A 25,294-nucleotide genomic window follows, 5' to 3' on the forward strand; every position below is an offset into this window, starting at 1 on the left:
ATATTTCTATCGCCTGTCTTCCAGAAGTCACTTTTTAGTAACTTCTGCACATTTTACGAAAACAAAATAAACATATATCCCGTAGAAGTCACTTCTAAGTCACTTCTGGACAATAGAATGAAGATACTACACATTTTACGCAAACAAAAAGGGTCGGGATCGCGAAGAAGTAACTACTGAGACACTTCTGCGCGACAGAAAGACGATAGTACACATTTTACAAAAACAAAATTAGTGGGAAAAAACACGCGATAAAAAGAGGTGGCGGTAATTTTCCGTTACCCCTTTTTTTCGGAAAATTTATCGGGTCTTCCTTTTGACCCACGCTATTGTTTTTCGCCCAAGCGTCATTTCGTTTCGCGATTTGTAAAAAAAGGTAAAAGGTAATGTTTTTTAGTTTATTTTTACTTTGAGTGAACCAAAAACAATTTTTGTTTCTGTTTCTTTTAGAAATGGTTATTAGTAAATTTCTTATGTCGACGGAGCTGGAACTAAATAACATTGTTCAGCAAAATTTCTTACATGCCAGGGACCGTACATACAAGGAAAGACTCTTCTAGGTATCTTTTACAAGCATATGTTAAGTCACTTCTGAGTGATTCCCAGAAGTGATTACGGCCACACTTCAAGAAGTAACGCACTAAGTGGCACATTTCTTCCCGACAGGAGTCACTTCCGCAATGCGATATCGCGGACGATCGATTTCATCTTCTAAAAGTCACTTAATAGTGCCTTCCGCAATAGAAAACGCTTGCAGGGCATAATGTTAATTTTTTCTGTGTACATAACATTATAGTGATGAGGGATTAGCTATGTTATGTTCAACACGCAGCATCCTTATATGCTTAAATTCATAGCTAGGAGAGGTGCTCTTTGCTCATTTGAAAAATATTAAAATAAAAGTGGGCGCTAGACAGGTTATTGGCACCCTGTTAAAATAAACTTGCTTTGCGCAAGAACTTCGTAAGAACTTCCTAGCTTTTATAGCTTCCGAGACAAACAGACAGGTTCGACTCGGCTAGTCATTCTGATCAATACCTGGTTCCTGTTAAATATTTTCAGACGAATCTAGTATACCCCCTCACTCTACGATTAACTGATATAAATTATTTCCCTAGACGGCTTTAAAGACATTGTCCGCACCGTACGTTTTCGAATAGAGTAAAAGAAACCTCTCTCTTTCTCTCATTTATGTTAAAGGGCGATAAATTCATTATGTTGTGGCTCTGAGGTTACGTCGTCTATTTCGTTTTGTGTAAACCTTACTTTGTATGATTTAAAATGAATAGAGTAAATATTTATCTTGTATTTTTCCCATAGCCTCCTTAGAAATAAAGATATCGTTTATCAGCTTAGGGTCAAGACTGCTTGTAAAAATTGCTTTTAGTTTTTTCTGCGTAACATGTTTATCTAATGATTTGTCTGTGGTATGTCGGGAATGGGATTTAAATCTATTTTTTGTCATTCAATAGTCATAGTGGGATCCTTCCACCATTTTAGCTTTGCGTAATTGTTATTTATGATGTTTTAAAAACTCAGGGGCTGGTGATCCATGTAAATTACGACCTTTAAGTAGCCATAAATTAATGTCTTCAGCAAGGTATCAAGCATATCTTTTTTGTTCCAGTACTGCGCCTATTGTGTAACTTGATTCATCGGTAGTCAGTCAGTCAGACGGCATTTCTCTATTTGGACTCTCATGTTTTCATTTTGTAGGGTTGAAAATATTTTCTAGATTTTGACCGTGGTCTACTTCATTCTTGCTAAGGACTGTGATGTCGTTTATGTATACATAGCAAATTTTCCCTATGTATTCTCTCAGTATGTCGTCTAAAGCTCTTTGGAAAAAGGATTGGGCATTTTTTAGACTGGACGGAAGTCTCGTAAAATCATATTTTCCGGCGTTTACAGCAGCGGTCGGCAGCGCCCTATTATGTGTTTGTCCCAAATTGTTGTTTTAGCGTTCTGGAAATTTTGTATGGTGTTAAACAGCTGAATATAAGAAACTTTAGTTTTACCACTTTTGGAAATCCCGCTTGTATAGCGTGAAAACATACTTCTGAAACACTAAAGCTACAGACCCTTGCTATACTACTATACTAGTATGTCGTTGAGAAGATATTTTAAAATGCTATGCACCCCTCCTTAACATAACTTGGCTAAATACTATAGTTTGACAATTATGGCTTTAACTGTTTCTATTCAAATTTTATACTGTATAGTCCTTGAGATATCTAAACTTTTGATAAATAACACATTACTGTATAAAGTAACGGTTGAAAGTTATTGATCAACAAAAATTGCCACTTTTACTAACGCTCAGGCAGAGCATTGAATTTTGTTTATGCATATATCCAATCTCTATTTCAATGTCTTGAAAATATTGAAATATATTAAACAGGTCAATTCGAAAAACTTTAGTTCTTCAATTTTTGGAAAAACTCGATAGTTTAGCGTAAAAACAGCTATAAAAGGTATTATAAAATACTTCACTCAAAATAAAATTGACCCTAAGGTCAGGGATATCGCCATTTTTTTGTCTTCAAGACAAGCTCCTCAAAAATGTTAGGGATGTACTGGTTTTGTAAGTAAGTAAAGGATCTTATTGACCTGCGCGATTGATTTTCGTGGACTCGTGCCTCTTACATGGAAATAGACCGTGATTTGAATGGCTACGTGGAGCTGACCTTATGAACGTAGTTTCTGAAATCAAAGAATTAAAGGTCGACCTTGATAATACAAACAAGAAAGGAAGTTAACTTTGGAAAGCCGAAGTTTGTTGTTGTTTTATTAACAGTTAATTGAACATTTTTTTTGCTCTCTTTGGATTTTTGTCTTCTTATAAGATTGCAATAAAGAGATTTGCTAAAAAAAAGTACAAACATATTATATGTTTTCTTGGCGAATAATTAAACATAAAAATGTCTTCAACAGTTGCTAAAAGTGAAAATAAGTAAATTTTTTCCGTTTTTAGGGAAATTTCTTTAACAAAACTTATGATAGTGCTATGGTTCCACTGTATTATGAAAATATGGCCATTTATTTATGAAAATACCCCAAAAATTCGATGAATATGAAGATTTTTGTTATCGGTCCTGGTTTACCATTTGGCGGATATGCCCATATATATTTAATGGATTTTTAGTGCGACTTAGATCTGTTTTGGTTCTTTAGCCCTTCACTGTGTTAAGTCGTTGGTTCTTGCCATTCTCAATCTTTATTCTTTCAGAAAATACGATTTTTTAATTAATTAAAATTAAGAATTAATTAAAATTTATTTCTATTCAGAAACAAATACTACAAAGCATGTTATGTTCTTTGCGGGGATCGATCCGGCGTCCAGATTGCTTGTCGACGCTTTAACCAGCACGACCATTGATCAAGTTAAAAGCCCTGCGCAGTCAAACATTTTCGACTTTAAAAGTTCTTGGCTCTCGGTCTATCAAAATCACAAAAATTTAATTTTGTCCATGTATTGCCGCGCTTTCGCACACATACACACAAACTTACACACATACTTACACATATGCATTGTGTACGCAATAAACGAAATCTAATACAAGGATGAACGCTATTGTCGAGTATTTCGACTATCAGATACCCGTTTCTCAGCTAAAGGGACAAAAGGGAATTTGAGATATGCAAGCAGCGAAGGGAGACTGAAATGCGCCACCTACCGGCGGTAGACAGACTTAAGCGTTATGGGCCTTAGACATACATTTCAGTTAAAATTTTTTACCTAGAACGAAAATTGTGGGCGCCACAGGTTTGGGTTTGTGGGCGTTAGAGTGGGCGTGGCATATTCGCGTAACAAACTTGCGCTGCGTACAAGGCTACGGAATCTAAATCTGAGATCCCAATTCTCTATCTTTACTAGTTTCCGAGATATCCACGTTCATACTTTTGAAGTTTGTGGGCGGTTTGTGGGCGTTAAAGTGGGCGTGGCAAACTTTTTTTTAGGTCAATCAATAGGTATTGATGAGAACAATACAGTTCAGTTAACAATACGTTTCAGTTTTATTCTAGCATCAAAACTGTAGGAGCCACAGTTTTGGGCGGTTTGTGGGCATGGCACATTGCTGAGAGGAAGATTTTTTAAAGATTATATCTAAATTTCTTAATTTTGATTTAAATAATAAAAACATCGGATTACAATAGCAGTGCTCTTAGAAGCTTTCATTAAGGGGTCGGCTGTAACAGTAGTATTTAGACAAATTATGTTAGAAAGGCGTACAAAGTATTACAAAATACCTATCTAACTACATATAGCACAAGCCTGTAGCTTTAGTAGTGGACAAGTTACGGGTGTACAAAATGTAGCTATTTATAGCTGTTTTCCCGACAATCTAGCTAGTTTTTCCCAAGGTGGTAAAACTAATGTTTCTTATATTGAGATGTTTAACATCGTCTATAATTTTCAGGTCTCTAAAATAACGTTTTAGGACAAACTCACAAACAAAATAAAATTTTCATTTTGAGATGCCCCCAAAATCATGATTTGGGTATTACTTTTGAACGGAGCATCCAATTTTGACAGTTGAGGTGTCAATCGACGAGTATTTTAAGTAAGAATGCAAGTAGACTAATAGCGGGGGGTATTTCTCCCCACCGGCCCCAACAGATCACAATTTCTAAATTTTTACATTTCCCCTCTCACCGCACTTTCTCCAAAACCAATTGATTTTTTTTAAGTCTTGGTATGCAATCCTTAGTTTTTTTGCCTTTCCTACCTTTCGATTGATGTATCTCTCGAAACAATCGGACGATTACAGTAGCTTTTCATTTCTTCGTGTATATACAGGGGTGGTCAAAAGTATTTTCACAAAACAAAAGTTTAATATACTCATAATTTGAATTTACTTCTTCTTAACTTTGGCATCAATGGAAAGGTAATTTAAATGCCGTTTGAATGAATTGAAATCAAAAAATCATAAAAAATATAAGCAAAATGATTTTTGAAAAATTCTTTTTGCAATTACTATTCTTTTTGTTTGAAGAAACTTTTTGCATCAAAACATTTAAGTTTAAAAAGTTAACAAGAAGTAAGTTCAAATTATGAGTATATTTAACTTTTGTTTTGTGAAAATACTTTTGACCACCCCTGTATAGTCGTCGCCTTCACACACCCTCCTGGTGCGCTTCGTCACTACGTGGACTGCCGTCCACAGTGAAAAGGCTACATTGAGTATATTGTGAACTACAACTCGGCAAACTTTGAAAATGTGGAATTCTTTAACAATTTAGTGATTGATAGCGTTAAAACTAAAAAAAAAACGACCAAGAATTGAAACGTGAACCAATTTAAAGTTACCGCGAGTAAGAGAGATAGGCAGACACAAAGGCCAAAAAAAAGTGAAGAAGCTACTGGGTTAACCTAACCAAACCTAACGTATGTTACAGAAACCGTATGAACCGTATGTATGCGACAGATTTTTACTAAAATATACTGAGATATTTATGTATACTAGCAAGGTCGCCCACAGCTTCGCATGTGAAAATTAAGATTAAAAATTTCGCGAATAGATCGGCTATATCGCATACTGTGTCTTGTTTTTATCTGCTACCTTAACAAAACTTAAATCATTTTTCATTCCCACACCATCATAGAAATAACGGTTAAGTATTTTTTTGTGATTTTACCAAGAGGCACAATCCACGGTGAATACATTATCTTAGCCTCTATTCTCTTAATTTTTAAGGATTACAACTTGTAAAAATAAAACCATATAAACTTTTTTTTTGATTTTCTCTCCGGTGAAGGTTGGATTTTAAAATCTGAGTTCTCATCATAACGAGTCAGACTCCATTTGTCGTTAATCAGGCTTAGCTCGCGTTTGGATATACTAGCGACTTTGTTTTGTATCTCCCTGCTTTAATTTTGCCGAATAAATGAGCTACAACCCAGCAAATTTCCGAATTTGCAATTTTTAAAGCATTTAGTGACTATAAAGCGTTTGTTGATATAGTAAAAACTCGAAAAAAGTCCAGACATAATCGAGACGTGCACAACTTATAGTTACCGTCCAAACGAACCAAACAAGTCACATTTTGTCAAAATCCATGGTAAAGTAAGTTACATTTTATTTGTCATTGTAAGGTCGATAACAGAATAGCGCCTGAATTTTTATACCCGTTACTCGTAGAGTAAAAGGGTATACTAGATTCGTCGGAAAGTAGAATAGCGCCTGAATTTTTATACCCGTTACTCGTAGAGTAAAAGGGTATACTAGATTCGTCGGAAAGTATGTAAGAGGCAGAAGGAAGCGTTTCCGACCCCATAAAAGATATATATATTTGTGATCAGGATCACTAGCCGAGTCGATTTAGCCATGTCCGTCTGTCCGTCTGTCCGTCTGACCGTCTGACCGTCTGACCGTCTGACCGTCTGACCGTCTGTCCGTCTGTCCGTCTGTCCGTCTGTCCGTCTGTCCGTATGAACGCTGAGATCTCGGAAACTATAAGAGCTACAATACTGGGATTAGGCATGAAGATTCCTGAGATTTCTGCGCAGCGCAAGTTTGTTTCAGCAGAGTGCCACGCCCACTCTAACGCCCACAAACCGCCCAAAACTGTGGCTCCTACAGTTTTGATGCTAGAATAAAGATTTTAACTGAAATGTATTGTTCTCATGAATACCTATCGATTGACCCAAAAAAAAGTTTGCCACGCCCACTTTAGCGCCCACAAACTTCAAAAACTCGTAAATATGCACGTGGATATCTCGGAAACTATTAAATATAGAGAATTGGGATCTCAGATTTAGATTCCGTAGCCTTGTACGCAGCGCATGTTTGTAACGCGAATATGCCACGCCCACTCTTACGCCCACAAACCGGCCAAACCTATGACGCCCACAGTTTTCATGCTAGATAAAAAATTTTAACTGAAATAAATTGGTCTCGTCAATACTTATCGATTGATCCAAAAAAAAGTTTGCTGAGTAACGGGTATCTGATAGTCGAGGTACTCGAATATAGCGTTCTTCCTTGTTAATTTTAGTATTGACCAACTTAAGGAGCTTCATGTTGTTCCCTTAGGCAATGTTGAAAAACTTTTTTAAAATTAGTTTGTCTTCTGTGTTGTGTTCTAGGATAATATGATAATAAGATAATAATAACCTCTTGTAAAATAAAAATCATTTTTTCTTCAGAAGTATTAGACTACTCCTCTTTTCATATGTCATACCTATCCAAAAATAATAATAATATTTCTATCGTTTGGTAATATTTTCACGTACAATCTACAATGCGTCCACTGCTCTTAAAATTTTGTGATCACAGGAATTTATCTATACCAGCAATACAACGTTTATCTTATTTTACTCAGTTATTTCCGCATATGTTTAATGAGAAATTAAGTGAGCAAATATTGCATCATTGCTCAAAAATTATTGAAATATTTGTTGGTGACTACAAGTGCACAAATGCAAATATTAATTTCTTTGCATCATCGAAAGGTGGAGAGTATGAACAGAAAATTGTCATATTAATTGAAATGTTTTTCCATATCTCGGCCTCAGTAAAATATATTGAAAAATTGTGCCAGCTTGTCTTAAAAACTGAAAAAAACTTGATGATTGAGGCATCTAGCCCATATCGGGAAGCTCTTCTGAAGTTTCTTCAACGGTTCCCTGACGAAACTGTGGATTTATTTTTGATTTCTTTTTGGTTGATTTGCAATGCATATCCTTATTAACTCCGAATTTTACCTTTAAACGAAGAGGCGGGTTGAAAGTTAAAGTCTTGTAGCGACGGTATTGGCAAAGAAGATTTAAACTGTGTAACAACACGCAGCAATAATTAGAAAAATCCTGCTCACGAATATAATTTTATAATCGTTGAAAACATTTTTGCAGTTGGACAATATCAAAGCTTACACACCGTTCTAGACGGTCGCCAAAAATAACTGAGTTCAATCTCAGAGCAACCATTTCGAGGAATTGTTTGTAAAAGTCATTACCCGCAATTGCAAAAGAAAACAACATTTCGTGTTTAAAATATTTTTTGGTGTTCAACTATAATAATTTTTGTAACCTTTTTCTTTTAGGAAGTAGTGGTCGCCAGCTCTTTATCTGTAATCAGTGGCATGCTTAATTTGATGAAAAACTGTCCCAAGGAGGCCGCTCATCTCAGGAAAGAGCTCTTAATTGCAGCCCGTCATATTTTTGCAACGGACTTACGTCAAAGTAAGTTTCTATATTATATTTAATATAATTTTAAGTATAATCCCTATATTATATTTGATATAATTTTAAGTATAATCCCTATTGCTGTGAAAAATGAACACTGTTCGTACCCAAGGGTGCTCAACATGACCAGCACCCAACAAGCCAAGCAGTAGCCAAGTAGAGAACAGTACCAGGCGCTCAGTAGCGCCCAATGCAGATGAAAATTGCTGATCAGCATATTATATGTCTCACTACACTGACCCGCTAGTGCAGTCAGCACATTTTGCAGTGTCAGCCGAGCCAACTACGCAAACTGCTACCATAATCAAAATTCCCTGACCTACTCTCGATTATAGTTTATTTCACTAATCATTATATAGTATATAAACATGTATCAGTTTAAGAATAAATCAGTTAGCTCAACCGCAGCGCAGTTCCCGCATCGATTGTGGTCATTGATCATTGCCGCGACGCGATCGTATTGCGAGTGTCTACTTCGGTTAGGCACAAACACACACCATCTTAATGTGGTAAGAAATAAAATATCCTCTTAGGCATAATTTTCTTGAAATTCACATGAACAAATTAAATTTTGGTCATGTATGGTGATAAGAATTCTTAAGGGGAGAACAATTTTGAAGATGACAAAGAGCACCGGAAGTTTTTGCAAAAGCGACTGAAAATTTGTATTTTAGTTTTGTTACACAGCTTGATATTTACTCTTGTTCTACGTCTTTTGCAAAAACCCGCTAGCTTAGCGGAAAAAAAAGTTGATATTAGCTATTATACATTATTAGTTAACTTCATAAACATAATTTGTGGAAGTACCATAGCTTAAAAGTATGGTCGAAAGTGACACATTGTCTTAAAAACTATGAACAATGAACAACTTGACCTTTCTTACAAAAGCTGCAAAAGTGCGATTTAGAAATTGTGACTGCAAAGATAAAAGCTTAAAAATGGGACGACAGCATTAAATCGCGAAAAAGTACTGTTAAAGAGCATTCTAAGTGGAGTTTTTGGAACGGTATGGTAAATTCTTTATAAATTAATTTGTTATGCTTGTAATCGATTATTTTGACTAATTTTGATGTGGAGCTGGAGCAGATACTACTTATAGTAGTTTACAAAATACCATTGTCAAAACCAAGATTCGTTTGCCGATTACAACATACTAATGATCTCTACAACCCCTCAGAAAACAGATTTTATAAAAAATATAAAAGCTTAAGATTAAGAAATTTGTTGTTTGTTAAGGGCTGTAAGGAGCATTCTTAGAGGCATGTACAAGGGTGGTCAAAAGTATTTTCACAAAAAAAAAGTTAAATATATTCATAATTTGAACTTACATCTTGTTAACTTTGGCATCAATGGAAAGGTAATTTAAATGCCGTTTGAATGATACAATACATTTCTTAACACATTCAGTACTTATTGAAAAGGACGAATTTGTGTGAAAATGTCCTTTTTGAACTTTTTTCCTCGACTTGAAAACTTAAATTTTTTGATGCAAAAAGTTTCTTCAAACAAAAATAATAGTAACTGCAAAAAGAATTTTTCAAAAATCATTTTGCTTATATTTTTATACCCGTTACTCGTAGAGTAAAAGGGTATACTAGATTCGTCGGAAAGTATGTAACAGGCAGAAGGAAGCGTTTCCGACCCCATAAAGTATATATATTCTTGATCAGGATCACTAGCCGAGTCGATCTAGCCATGTCCGTCTGTCCGTCTGTCCGTCTGTCCGGATGAACGCTGAGATCTTGAAAACTATGAGAGCTAGGCTATTGAGATTTGGCGAGCAGATTCCTGAGCTTCTTACGCAGCGCAAGTTTGTTTCAGTAGAGTGCCACGCCCACTATAACGCCCACAAACCGCCCAAAACTGTGGCTTCTACAGTTTTGATGCTAGAGTAAAAATTTAAACTGTCCTCAACAGTTAATAACAGCTGGTAACCAGCTTATAAACAACTAGTAAACAACTACTAGACATCTACCAAACAGATAGTAACCAGCTAATGATAACTAGTAAACATCTAGTAAACATCTAGTAAACGGCTAGAGACCAGCAAATAACAACTAGTACACAGCTAGTAAACAGCTACTAAAAATATAGTAACATTCCTATAACAAATAACAACGATTCATAACAGCTAGAACCAGCAAACAACTAGTAAATATCTACTAAGCAGATTGTAACCAACTAATAACAGCTAGTCATCAGTTAATAACAATTAGTAAAAACTAGTAAACAGCTACTAAACGGATAATAACCATCTAATAATAGCTCATAACAGTTAATAACAGCTAGTAACAAAAGTACAAGCAGCTTGAATCAGGAAACCAGATGAGTATTGTAATTAAAGAGTTTATTAAACTTATTCAAAATGCGCTGATATCTTAGGCAAGGATGCCTAACTCATACAAATAGTGTACAATTTACAGAACTCGAAAACTAGAACTAGAAAAACAGTTAGCATCTAGAAACAAATATTACCAGGTCCCATAACCTCTATCATAAACTTGAATCAGAAATTAAATTAAAAGACGCTCCTATGTTAGGCTAGGATGCCTTCGAAACATGTTCTAATGGTAAAGTGGGATGGAACAAATTAATGCTTTAAAAATATTCCAACATCTGAGAAGCATTAAATTGTGAGAATTTATTTATTTATTTATATAATGCTAACAAGTAATTATAAACTAAATGCTAATAGTGGTCATGAGCTATAGCAGCTATAGGCCTTCAGCTCTAAATTGTGAGAATTATTTTACATATATCTATGGGAACCAATCGGAAACCTGCGTTTGAAACGAAGAAAATTAACCGGTATATTTCTTACAGACGGTGGAGTCAGCAAATTAATTGTATACAAATGTTAATAATATATATTTAATCATGAATATAATAAAATATAAACAGATAAACAGATAGTAGGGGAGAGTGAGGATAGGTGAACCACGGGGATAGATGAACCACTACAAATATTTCACCTTCTGTCATGATTTTGTGCGCCATCTATATGTGTGTTGCTTACTTAGTCGATATCCTAACCTCACACGCACGCACAGTCGCGTCAAACGATTGTTGTCGTTTTTATCGCTAATCGAAGTTTGTATTCGCCGTTTGCAGCTTCAATTGTGACCTAACGTTTTCTTGGAAAAATTTGATCGTGCTTCGCCAGTGGCATTGAACTTCATAAAACTGTATTTTATCGTAAGTAGACGCAAATTATGATATTTCCACGGATAGCTCACGCAGTTTAAATATTTCATGTTTTCTTCAAATCACTTCTAATTGGCTAATGACTTGTGGGGATACATGAACCAGTACTTGCCAGGAAAATCGCCAGAGGACTTACGAGGGTACCCAAAGGCTAAACCACGAAATCAGACGACTCGGGGAAGAAAGCGAGGAAGGAGTATCATTGCTACAGACTCACCGCAGAAAAATTGATCGCGGAAAAACACAATCAGAAAACTCAAGAAAAAAAAATAAGAATAAATAGCAATATTGTAATGTTTGATTTCATGCTGTAAAGGTGCAATGTTTATATTCGAACAGAAAGAAGGCATGCACAAAGAAATAAATTACACTTTTTTATACAATTGTAGTTTTTGTGTTATCCTGATAGGTGGTTCAACTATCCCCATAGGGTGGTTCAGGTATCCCCACGGGTGGGGATACCTGATCCATTTGAGACAAAAATTTTTAAAGCAAATAAACTTTACAAAACAAAAGATAGTATTTTTGCATAATACTTAATATTCCAAGGAATGTGGGCTGTTTTAGATTTCTATATACAGCAGACCCTTACGTCGAATTGTTCAGACATAATAATGTTAATAAAAAAAAGTGGTTCACCTATCCCCCCTCTCCCCTAACCATCAAAATAATGCTACGTAATCTGGATAATCTTCAAAGTCAAAATCAATTAAATTCTGGTTGGAGCAGTGGAGTCGAAATTTCTACGGGACCCCGTTTCAACTTTTCTTTACCATTAAAAAATTTGTTGAGATTTGCTGAGGATTATAAAAAAGTTTTGTAAAAATGTAAACATGAAGTAGTGTTGATGCTAACTAATAATGGATGGAGAAAACAGTTTTCCACAAACTCGAAAGTATCTAAGGACAATAACAAGCGGAAAACAAATTATTTGTAAAGATGTGGAAAAGAAACGTTTCCTACAGACTTTTTTTTGGGAGTCGTCAACTCATTATTATTAAGGAAATGGGCTGTCCATCATTAAACAGGTTTAAAGGAAACCGGTTTCCCTATTGTGATACATACCTTAAGGGCGGGGTTTGTACTCTTAAGAATGTATACATTATTTTGACATTTTTTAAAAGTAGCTTCTAAACAATAAAATAATTTTTATACATTTTTTTTAAAGTTGAGACTAGATGTGTAAGGACCTACAAGAAAACAAAATTAAAAAAGTGAAGTTTCATGAGGAAATTGACCAATTTATTAAACAATTTAAAGGACAGATAATTGGTCAGCATTTTCAATACCTTCTAAACACAAAAACTATGTTCATAAATCGAGGTGGACATGATCTCAAAACTACGAATTATGGTGAACACTTTACGTTTTGTAATCCTGAATTGACGTCGGAAACGTGCGCCTGCCTCTTCTATGAAAATCGCCGAAACGAAGCCAGAAAATTAATTTCAATATATAATAAAACATGCTCGCAATACCAAGATAAATGAATAAATGTATTATTATGCTACAAAATAAACTTCTGACCATTTATTTCGAGTTAAAATTACAGGTACGGAAAACGAAAAGTATTTCCTTGTGTGAGATATGTCGGCTACTTGCGAGTTGTTGCGCGGTCGTGATTTCAACCCCTATTATGGGACGTATTAGAGCTAGCAGTCCTCTAAGGCAACCATCTTTAGATGTTTTGGGTTTGCGACCTTTCTCACGTGCACAGCAACACCTGCTGAATATTAATTGCTGATAACAAGGGAAAAGATACATGATCAATATTGTCACATGGGGATGTGGGGAAAGTGTGCGACCTTTCTCCCGTGTACAGCAACACCTGCTGAATATTAATTGCTTATAATGGGGAAAAGGGTCACGTGATCACTATTGCCACATGGTGGTGTGAGGGTGGGGGCAATTTAGTATACTCTTTATGGATATGATCGTCACATTTTTATGGCATCTAAACCTTTGAAAATCAGTTAATTTATGGATTATGCTAGTTGTCCCAGAACCCGCATACATTATTGAGGGGGGAGGGGGCCATTAATATGTAAAATGTCCAAGAATCCGCGTTTCCATACTACTACCCGTTACTCGTAGAGTAATAGGTTATACTAGATTCGTCGGAAAGTATGTAATAGGCAGAAGGATGCGTTTCCGACCGCATAAAGTATATATATTCTTGATCACTGTCTACCGTCTTTCCATCTGTCCGTATGAACGCTGAGATCTCGGAAACTATAAGGGCTACAATACTGGGATTAGGCATGCAGGTTCCTAAGATTCCAGCGCAGCGCAAGTTTGTTTAAGCAAGGTGCCATGCATACTTTAACGCCCAAACTTCAAAAAAATCCAAAATATGAACGCGGTTATCTCAGAAACTATCAAAGATAGAGAATTGTGATTTCAGATTTGGATTTCGTAGCCTTGTACGCAGCTCAAGTTTTTGACGCGAATATGCCACGCCTACTCTAACGCCCACAAGCCGCTCAAACTTGTGGCGCCCACAATTTTTATGCTAGAAAAAAATTTTAACTGAAATGTATTGGTCTCGTCAATACCCATCGATTGACCCAAAAAAATTGGCACGCCCTTTCTAAAGCCCATAACGCTTAAATCTGTCTACCGCCGGTAGGTGGCGCATTTCAATCTCGCTTTGCTGCTTGCATATCTCCATTTTCCTTTGGTCCTTTTAGCTGAGTAACGGGTATCTGATAGTCGAGGTACTCGACTATAGCGTTCTTCCTTGTTTAACATATAACCTCCAACGCATGGAAATAACATTTTTTAATTAGTCCTGAATTTTGAATTAAATTTTATCAAAATCGGACGACTATATCATATAGCTGTCATAGGAACGATCGGAAAATTGGTGGGAAAATAATATAAATAGCTTCGGTGTTTTTTGACATATTTTCTTACACTATTGGAAATAACATTATGTGTATTTTTAAGAATTTCGAATGAAATTTAATAAAAATCGGACGACTCTAACATATAGCTGTCAAAGATACGGTCAGAGAAATAATAAAATAAATATTTTTGAAAAATATTTGCTTTGTTGATTTTGATCGTATTTTCTTTTACTATGTTATATAGAATATTTTAACTTTTCAGCATTACGAATTTAGTTTTACACAAATATCACTGGTGTTACTAACATTACTAACATTGATTATTTCTTATAACTGCAAGGGTGTGCCGAAGTTAATTTCCTTTTTTGTTTACATTACCTTCGAGATAAACTCTCTCCTGGCGAAATGATTGTGACTTGTGGATCATTCACCTGGCATGCCAACCGTACCAAAAAATTTAAAACCGTATCGCAGTAGGATTTATCTATAGAGCGGAAAACGTCATCAGCCTTAGCATATGGTCCCACACCTGTAATAATGAAAAGTAATAATGTAGATCTGTTTATTTTTTTTTAATGTATAAAGCTAAGATCCGTAACTACAAACAAATAAATAACACCTTAATAATAATATTACCAGTTTAATTAATGCATACAAAAATTACTGATTTGACCTTAAACGAGGCAGACCGCTTTACTGGAGTGCCTAGCCTATCATACGAGTGTATCCGTTACTCAGCTAACCAACTATTAGATCCACGTTCCTAAGGTAAAGAGAGAGCGAGAGGGATGAAGATGTTTGCTGGTGGCTAGCGCCACCTAGCGCCAACAAGCCTATAACACCAACTATCCCATAGCGCCCCTAGCGGCTTGGTGGCGTATTTCTGAACAGCTGATTTGCTGCGCAACCTCGTTTGAATTTGCAAAATATTATTTTTTATTTATTGATAATAAGAACAAACTTTCATTTACATTCTTACAAAATTGTATTATATTAAAAAATGTGGGCACTGGACAGGTTTTAGTGTTAATCAATTGGTCAATTGTTTAGTCAATTTTGGGCGTTACAGTGGGAAGTTCAAGAATCTGCATGCCAAGTCCCAACATTCTAGCTTTTATAGTTTCCGAGATCTCAGCGTTCATACGGACAGACGGATATGGCTAGATCGACTCGGCTAGTGATCCTGATCAAGAACATATACTTAAAGGGATCGGAAACGCTTCCTTCTACTTGTTAATTAGTTTTCGACGAATCTAGTATACCCTTTAACTCTACGAATAACGGGTATACAAATTCACTTTTACAGATGCATAAGACGTAGATAACGGGGCAGTATTGTCAAGAGACAATAAATCAATAGCCTTAATTTCTAAAACATAAAATAAAACAAAATAGCTTTATTTAACGAATAAACAAGGAATCAAGTTAACTTCGACAAGCCGAAGCTTGTATACCATTGCAGCTATAATTATTAAATTTAAAAATACAAAAAATGATATTCCCAATAGTATAAGATAATATGTCAAAAAAACCGAAGCTATAATTTGTTTCATATTATTTTTCCACCAATTTTCCGATCGTTCCTATGGCAGCTATATGATATAGTCGTCCGATTTCGATCAAATTTAATTCGAAACTCAAAACTAATTAAAAAATGTTATTTCCATGCTTAGGAGGGTTTATGCTAAAAAACACCACAGATATAATTTTTTTAAATTTGTTTTTCCGATTATTCCTACGGTAGCTATAAGATATAGTTGTCCGATCCGGCTAGTTCCGACTTATATACTACCTGCAAAAGGAAGAAGACTTTTGGGGAAGTTTCAGCCTGATAGCTTCAAAACTGAGAGTTTGCGTAGAAACGGACGGACAGACGGACAAACGGACATGGCTAGATCAACTCGTCTAGTCATGCTGATCAAGAATATATATACTTTATGGGGTCGTAAACGTCTCCTTCACTGCGTTGCAAACTTCTGACTGAAATCAATATACCCTATGCAAGGGTATAAAAAGAATTATTAGGCATGGTAATAAATGACTTAAATAGCAAATGGAGAATTTAGCAAATTTCCAATTTTCCAGCCAGTTTTTGTAACGCCCAGTTTTCTTTTAAGTTTTAGTACTTTAAGAATATTTTTATACCCGTTACTTGTAAAGTAAAAGGGCAGAAAGAAGCGTTTCCGACCCCATAAAGCATATATATTCTTGATCCGGATCACTAGCCTACCTAATCGATCTAGCCATGTCCGTCTGTCCGTATGAACGCCGAGATCACGGAAACTATAAGAGCTACAGTACTGGGATTTGTCATGTAGATTCCTGAGATTTCTGCGCAGCGCAGGTTTGATTCAGCAGAGTGCCACGCCCACTCTTACGCCTACAATCCTCCTACAGTTTTGATGCTAGAATAAAAATTTTAACTGGAATGTATTGTTCTAATCAATACCTATCGATTGACCCAAAAAAGGTTTCCACGCCCACTTTAACGCCCACAAACTTCAAAAAATCGTAAGTTTGAACGCGGATATCTCGGAAACTATCAAAGGTAGAAATTTGGAATCTCAGATTTGGATTCCGTAGTCTTGAACGCATCGCAAGTTTGTTACGCGAATATGCCACGGTCACTCTAACGCCCACAAGCCGACCAAACCTGTGGCGCCCATAATTTTCATGCTAGATAAAAAATTTTAATTGAAATGTATTATTCTTGTCAATACCTATCGATTGATCCAAAAAAAATTTTGCCACGCCCACTCTAACGCCCACAAACCGACCAAGCCTGTGGCGCCCACAATTTTCATGATAGATACAAAATTTTAACTGAAATGTATTGGTCTCGTCAATACCTATCGATTGATAAAAAAAAAGTTTGCCACGCCCACTCTAACGCGCATAACGCTTAAGTCTGTCTACCGCCCACATAACCATATATTGATATCAAGGGTAGGTGGCGCATTTTAATCTCGCTTTGCTGCTTGCATATCTCCATTTGGTCCCATTAGCTGAGTAAGGGGTATCTGATAGTCGAGGTACTCGACTATAGCGTTTTTCCTTTTTATAATTTACTTTGTGCAAGTTATTCAAAATTGTGTCCTTCAAATGTTAGGACCAACTTTGCAAAAATCGGTAGCAAATCGAAAGCCCTAAAAGAAAGCGCTAAAAAAGTATTCATTTTCAGTACATCGCATTTCATCTTTGAAAAAAGATTGCTATGATGCTTCCGTCAATGATTACATCGATGACCATGCTCCGATTACTGCCGCTGAATCTCTCTCTGCTTCTCTCTCTCCGGATGACCCATGTGAACCTATTAAGAATCAGAACGATTTTTAAAACTAATTTATCTTGTAGTCCTCAACATATGTAGTTTTTAAGAGTACATTAACTAAATCAATCATTGATTTTTTTTGGGATTGGGTATTCTCAAAAATCCAAGAGGTCCTTCCAAATAGTAATAATAAACCTGGTTTGTTAACAAATTAAGGCATGCTCCTTTTGTGTGTGAAGGTTATGAAGTGTTTATCTGTGTTAGCAGGAAATTCTCAACCAGGCTTATTCAAACCAATCCGACGAACAGCAGTATTGAATATGCATTTATTAATAGCTGTATCCAAAGACACTCAAATTAACGATCTTGTTTAGACGGCCGTATCCGTTGGATATCGAAATTTATATTGTTTGGGGATCTTAACAGTAATATGATATTTATTTGTTTCTAAAATTGCACATGATGTTCCTTTTGTTGGGGATTTGTCTAATGTTCTCTGGACCTCAATTTATAATTTTAAATCCGCGGAAAATCAACTCTCTCCTTTTAAATTCCAATATTCGACAGTTATTAAACCAGACGTGTTTCAAAATGGAAATTCACACAATTCATTTTTTATACCACCCAAATATTTAAAACAATTCGTCCCAATTCCTTATTGGAAAATTGCTAAAATGCATCCGGTCCACAAATCGAAAAACAAGGTTGGACCTATTTCATCCTTGCCCTTTTTATCAAAAGCTTTTGAGGGACTAGAAGCCCATCAAATTTTAATTTGTCTGGATAAAAATTATATCTTGAGTAGCTGGCAGTCGGGAGTTAAGAAGAATACAATACAAGCTGTTCAACGGCAATCGTCAAGATTTCGGAAGACTTTCGACAATAAATTGATAATAGCAAAGTGGCACTTCTAACTCAGCTTGACCTTGGCAAAGCTTTTGAGTCCATAAACTACCCAATTCTCTGTTCTAAGCTTCTTACATTGTGTTACTTTTCACCGACTGCAATAAAACTCCTTGACATTTATCTAACCAACAGACAACAGGCTGTTTTCAATATATATTAATAATCCACCTAAATGTTTGTCCGACTGTGATGTACGTTTATCAGTGTTGTGCCTTTAAAATTTTGAATATGTAATGCTAATGAAAAATAAATGTATTACTTTTTGAAAATGTTATGCCAATGAAAAATCAATTCATTACTTTGATAAAAGTAATGCTAATGGAATATCATTGCAAACTTTTCAAAAATATAATGATAATGGCGTGGCATTACACTACTTAAAAAAAAAAATAATGCCAATAGAAAAAGAATTTTACAGGTGTTTGTCAAGAAACATTGTCCAGGATATATACTATTCCTTCCGTTCCGATTGTAGATTGTTTTCAGGTAATTATAAATTAAACTTAGTTGTTATCGTCCCAATGGCCAATTTAATGAAAACAAGAAAGTCCGCTAAATTCGGCAAGCAAATGTTTAATTACAAAAATTGCTATACCCTAAAACAGAAAAAACTTACTTTTACTTCTCAAAACGCTATAATTGGTGCTTCGGTTTACGCAAAACCCAATTTTTTCGTTTTGAAAGCGACAACATTTTTTTTGCGTTATGAAAAGTAAAAGGCATTTGTATACCTTAGAGGGTATAATTATTTCAGACAGAACTTTGGAACGCAGTAAAGGAGATGTTTTCGGCCCCATAAAGATATTCTTGATCAGCATCACTAGACGTGTCGATCTAGCCATGTCCGTCTGTCTGTCCGTCCGTATGAACCCTGAGATCTCGGAAACTATAAACTAAAGTTTAAAGGCTTGAAAATTTTTGACCGAAATTTATTGCTCTCGTAAATCCCTATCGATTGACCTGAAAAATTTTGGTACGCCCATCAAAACGCCCACAAACCGCTCGAAATCGTCCGTTGGGATGCAGATTTTTGAGATTCATGCGAAGCGATTTCAGTTTATTTCAGCAGGGTGCTATAACGCTAAAACCTGTCTAGCGCCCACTTTTTTGAAGATTTTGTAAATGTGTAAACGGGATTCTTTTAAATTGTCAATATATATATACATGCCAAAAATTGTTCAAATCGGATCCATTAAAAGTTATAGGCAAGTAAAGGTACAGACGCTAGGTGGCGAGTTTGTGCAATCCCGGATTGCCGATTGCCGATTGGCTTCATGCATATTAATATTAATTTCATTCAGAAGTTTGCAACGCAGTGAAGGAGACGTTTCCGACCCCATAAAGTATATATATTCTTGATCAGCATGACTAGACGAGTCGATCTAGCCATGTCCGTCTGTCCGTTCGTTTCTACGCAAACTAGTCTCTCAGTTCTTAAGCTATCGGGCTGAAACTTTCCCAAAAGTCTTATATCTTTTGCAGGTAGTATATAAGTCGGAACCAGCCGGATCGGACAACTATATCTTATAGCTCCCATAGGAATCGAAAAAATGTTATATCTTTGGTGTTTTTTAACATATAACCTCATAAGCTTGGAAATAACATTTTTTAATTAGTTTTGAATTTCAAATTAAATTTTATCAAAATCGGACGACTATATCATATAGCTGCCATAGGAACGATCGGAAAATTGGTGGGAAAATAATATGAAACAAATTATAGCTTCGGTGTTTTTTACCATATAACCTCCTACGCTTGGAAATAACATTTTTTAATTAGTTCTGAATTTTGAATTTAATTTTATCGAAATCGGACGACTATATCATATAGCTGCCATAGGAACGATCGGAAAATTGGTAGGAAAATAATATGAAACAAATTATAGTTTCGGTGTTTTTTGACATATTATCTTATACTATCGGAAATATCATTTTTTGTATTTTTAAATTTAATAATTATAGCTGCAAGGGTATACAAACTTCGGCTTGCCGAAGTTAACTTTCTTTCTTGTTTTAATTTAATTAATATTGAAAATAATTTTGTGGAGACAAAATAGTGTTTAAATCTTTTAAACCGACGTTTCTTAAACGCGGACAAAGTCGCGGCGGAAAAGCTAATACAAATTAAATTCAATCAGTCACACCAAATTTACCCCGATAGATTCTGTGAAATCGACGGTTTTGCTTGGTTTTCAAACCAACCGTCCCCAAATCGGGGAATCAATCATTTTTTTAGTTTGTAAAGAAAAACCAAGCCACAAATACACACATTAGGAGGCAAGCCGATCCCAAAAAGACGTCTAAGATATCACAATTAACTTTTACCGCTCTCGCATAGAGAAAGAGAATCAGCTGAGAATAAATAATTGATTGAGTCGCATGGCCTATTTTAGTTTCACTCATTCAAGACTTACAACTTTTTAATCATTTTTCGTATTTTTTAAAGGAATATCTTACCCTTATTCACATACACTCACACAATATAAGCAAAATATAACAAAACAAAACGTGTCAGTCGGAAGTTCGGGAACGCATTCCAAACAAAAAATCCAAGGCAAATGTGCGTGCTTAGTGCATTGCATTCCGGTGTGTAACGAACTGTTTTTCTATATAACCTCGCTACTAAATTCGTGCGGATAGCTCATTAAATTTGTGCGTTAGACCCACAAAATTTATAGTGAACGTGACCGCCTGGTAAATAGTAACAACAGTTTAGAATTCGGGCTATGAGGCGTTAATTCCCGGCTCGTGCGCGGCTTCGCCCTCGTGCTACCTGACGCCCGTAAAATATCCTCCCGGCTTGGCCTCGCCCGAAGTTGGATTTTTCGCCTCCGACGCGAAACACAAGACTCTTACGCCCGCAAAGTATCCTCCCGGCTTGGCCTCGCCCGAAGGTCCAGCACGGTGGATTTTTCGCCTCTGACGCGAAGTACAAGACTCCGGCCAGCCCGTTGGGTCGCAACCCAGGAATTGGACTCTGCATAACCAACGTCATCTGCGTTTTCCTCGACGCAATAAAGGACCTCTGGTGAAGACTCCCCTCAAAGTTACCCGTTCCCCTGTGGAGTGGAACCCTCTTGTCCAATGTTTCGGCGATTTACAAATTTTCTTGTAAAGGACTCTTGGATCCGACTGAGATCTGTACCCCGGCCTAGAAAGCATTCTTACAATGTTAAATTATCCTTTTTGCCAGTCCAACTTACAATACGATTTGAATAATTTTCAAACATGGTGCTCTGACAATTTACTGGACTTAAATGGCTCTAAGTGTAAGGTAATGACTTATTGTCGAGTCAATCTTAATATGCGTCATACACGCTGAGTGAGGGTACAAAATAAAATAAAGGGATGCCAGTTGTTAAATTTTAATCCTCTATCGAACAAAATTATTGTGTTCCGTGTTAGAAAAATTGGTGACACGGTTAACAGCAAGGTTAAGTAATCTTTTGATGGATTTAATGAATTTCGGATGATTTATGCGTGAAGGCGATAATTTTTAAGTTGACTTTGTACTATGTTTTGTAGTTTAAAAAAATTTTTTTTTACTTTCCTTGCAATGCTGATTCCCGTATGTTATCAAATGACTTCTTGCGGTTTTCTACGAAATCGATTCCTGGACGCTTTATTGAGCTTTCTTGCATTAGTTCATCTTCAGTCGAATCAACTTTAGTTTCTCGATCATCCTCCTTAATTCGATGAAGCTCCCATTTTATAATAACTTCTGCTAAGTCCACAGCTAGTTTCTTATGTTCAATGGATGCTGTAGGAGGAAATCCGAGGCGCTGCATATAATTAATCAAGTGTTGCACTAGTTGATGTCTCACAGGAAAATACACCTAAAATATAAGTCACATACAAAACATTAAGTTAAAGGTAAATTAATTTTATTCTTACTTTATAATGACGAATTATAAGTTGTAAAATATGGAATAACTGCTGCATTGCATGTCCTTCTTCAACAATAATTTTTTTGGTCCAGTGCGTTAGCATAGTGTTCCCGTCTTCCATTCGCAATGGCATAGCTGGTGTTAGTACATCAAGTGCTTGCTTAACAATAGATCTGGCCTCTAACGCATGTCCTTTTAGCAAAGAATGAAATACTTGTAAAACTATTTTCTTATGAATGGCTAATCTGGCGATTATATGCGCAAGCAATAAGTGACCATGATATCGTGCAGTAGGATCCACTGAATTCTTGCTGAGTAAACAAGGCCAAGCAAAGGTCATAAGACGCCTCAGCTTATTTCCTTGGCGTTTATTATTTGCATCCCCATCATGTATGTGCTGAGATGCACGTTCTACCAATAAGCATGCTAGCTGAAGCAGAGCAATTCTCACAGCATCATCATATTGTTTATCTGGGTCAAAAACTTTATTAATAAATACGGAAACAATGTTTCTTTCGTCTTCTTGATAAGGGGTCGGTGGTGCTCCTATTAGTTTATTTCCTTCGCCTTTGTCAAAGCTTACAGTAAAACATGGAATAATTACAGCGGTAATAATTTTCGCCTTTAACTCTTCCGAAATTATATTATTATTAAAATTTTCAACAAAGTAAAAAAAGGCATTTCGTTTCCAATTCACAGTAAAGCTTTGAGCAACTGTATTTTGCAAAAAGTCTCGTAAGAAAAAGACATCCGGTATAAATCGAAAGCATAATGCCTTTAGTAATTGAAAGAGCAGTTCAATGTCATTCGTATTGTTTGAAAAATAAAGCAAAAGTATTTTTCCAATTAAATGCCACAAGTCACAAGCTACGTCTTCAGAGCAAGTGGAACTCAAATCACTCTGCCAACAATTTTTAAGGGTGTCGACAATATCCTGCCGTGTCGGAATCCATTGATCGTCTAATTCCATTATTGTAAATATTATTAAAACGGCTTGGTGCTGAATCTCGTACTTATGCTTTTGAGCTAATTCTGTGCAGACATTTAAATAAATTAATAATTTATTGTATTTACTGCTTTTTATAACTGAACGAAATGTTGATCCCTTTTGATGTTTCAAGATATATATAAAAAACCGATTCCATTGAGAATCAATCATAATAGATTCAGTCAAAAATAAATCCACAGTTTCGTCAGGGAACCGTTGAAGAAACTTCAGAAGAGCTTCCCGATATGGGCTAGATGCCTCAATCATCAAGTTTTTTTCAGTTTTTAAGACAAGCTGGCACAATTTTTCAATATATTTTACTGAGGCCGAGATATGGAAAAACATTTCAATTAATATGACAATTTTCTGTTCATACTCTCCACCTTTCGATGATGCAAAGAAATTAATATTTGCATTTGTGCACTTGTAGTCACCAACAAATATTTCAATAATTTTTGAGCAATGTTGCAATATTTGCTCACTTAATTTCTCATTAAACATATGCGGAAATAACTGAGTAAAATAAGATAAACGTTTTATTGCTGGTATAGATAAATTCCTGTGATCACCCAATTTTAAGAGCAGTGGACGCATTGCAGATTGTACCTGAAAATATTACCAAACGATAGAAATATTATTATTTTTTTTGGATAGGTATGACATATGAAAAGAGGAGTAGTCTAATACATCTGAAGAAAAAATGATTTTTATTTTACAAGAGGTTATTATTATCTTATTATCTTATTATCCTAGAACACAACAAAGAAGACAAACTAATTTTAAAAAAGTTTTTCAACATTGCCTAAAGGAACAACATGAAGCTCCTTAAGTTGGTCAATACTAAAATTAACAAGGAAGAACGCTATATTCGAGTACCTCGACTATCAGATACCCGTTACTCAGCAAACTTTTTTTTGGATCAATCGATAAGTATTGACGAGACCAATACATTTCAGTTAAAATTTTTTATCTAGCATGAAAATTGTGGGCGTCATAGGTTTGGCCGGTTTGTGGGCGTAAGAGTGGGCGTGGCATATTCGCGTTACCAACATGCGCTGCGTACAAGGCTACGGAATCTAAATCTGAGATCCCAATTCTCTATATTTAATAGTTTCCGAGATATCCACGTTCATATATACGAGTTTTTGAAGTTTGTGGGCGGCTTGTGGGCGTGGCAAACTTTTTTTTGGGTCAATCGATAGGTATTAATAAGAACAATACATTTCATCTTTATTCTAGCATCAAAACTGTAGGAGCCACAGTTTTGGGCGGTTTGTGGGCGTTAGAGTGGGCGTGGCACTCTGCTGAAACAAACTTGCGCTGCGCAAAAATCTCAGGAATCTTCATGCCTAATCCCAGTATTGTAGCTCTTATAGTTTCCGAGATCTCAGCGTTCATACGGACAGACGGAAAGGCGGTCAGACGGTCAGACGGACAGACGGACATGGCTAGATCGACTCGGCTAGTGATCCTGATCACAAATATAAACAAGGGTGGTCAAAAGTATTTTCACAAAAAAAAAGTTAAATATACTCATAATTTGAACTTACATCTTGTTAACTTTGGCATCAATGGAAAGGTTAATTAAATGCCGTTTGAATGATACAATACATTTCTTAACCCATTCAGTACTTATTGAAAAGGACGAATTTGTGTGAAAATGTCCTTTTTCAACTTTTTTCCTCGACTTGAAAACTTAAATTTTTTGATGCAAAAAGTTTCTTCAAACAAAAATAATAGTAACTGCAAAAAGAATTTTTCAAAAATCATTTTGCTTATATTTTTTAAGATTTTTTGAAAATGCTTAGAAACATGCATTTTAGCCATATTTTTCTCTTTTTCATACAAATTTTTTCCGACATTGTCACCTTTAAAAAATCATAAAAAATATAAGCAAAATGATTTTTGAAAAATTCTTTTTGCAGTTACTATTATTTTTGTTTGAAGAAACTTTTTGCATCAAAAAATTTAAGTTTTCAAGTCGAGGAAAAAAGTTCAAAAA

General features: G+C 35.6%; 1 protein-coding gene across 5 annotated transcripts in view; it reads right to left on the minus strand.

The window, feature by feature from the left end:
* The window catches only part of LOC119559607 (transcription-associated protein 1), a 518,267-nt gene that overhangs the window by 185,390 nt on the left and 307,583 nt on the right, over positions 1-25,294 (minus strand). For all 5 annotated transcript variants that reach the window (XM_037872625.1, XM_037872623.1, XM_037872624.1 and 2 more), the window contains 3 exons: positions 22,312-23,898; positions 21,968-22,253; positions 14,620-14,770 (listed from right to left, as the gene is read on the minus strand). In XM_037872625.1, coding sequence (XP_037728553.1) covers positions 14,620-14,770; positions 21,968-22,253; positions 22,312-23,898 — 2,024 coding nt within the window. The remainder of the gene's footprint in view (positions 1-14,619; positions 14,771-21,967; positions 22,254-22,311; positions 23,899-25,294) is intronic.

Source organism: Drosophila subpulchrella, unplaced genomic scaffold, assembly GCF_014743375.2.
Source record: "Drosophila subpulchrella strain 33 F10 #4 breed RU33 unplaced genomic scaffold, RU_Dsub_v1.1 Primary Assembly Seq26, whole genome shotgun sequence".
Lineage (NCBI taxonomy): Eukaryota > Metazoa > Arthropoda > Insecta > Diptera > Drosophilidae > Drosophila > Drosophila subpulchrella.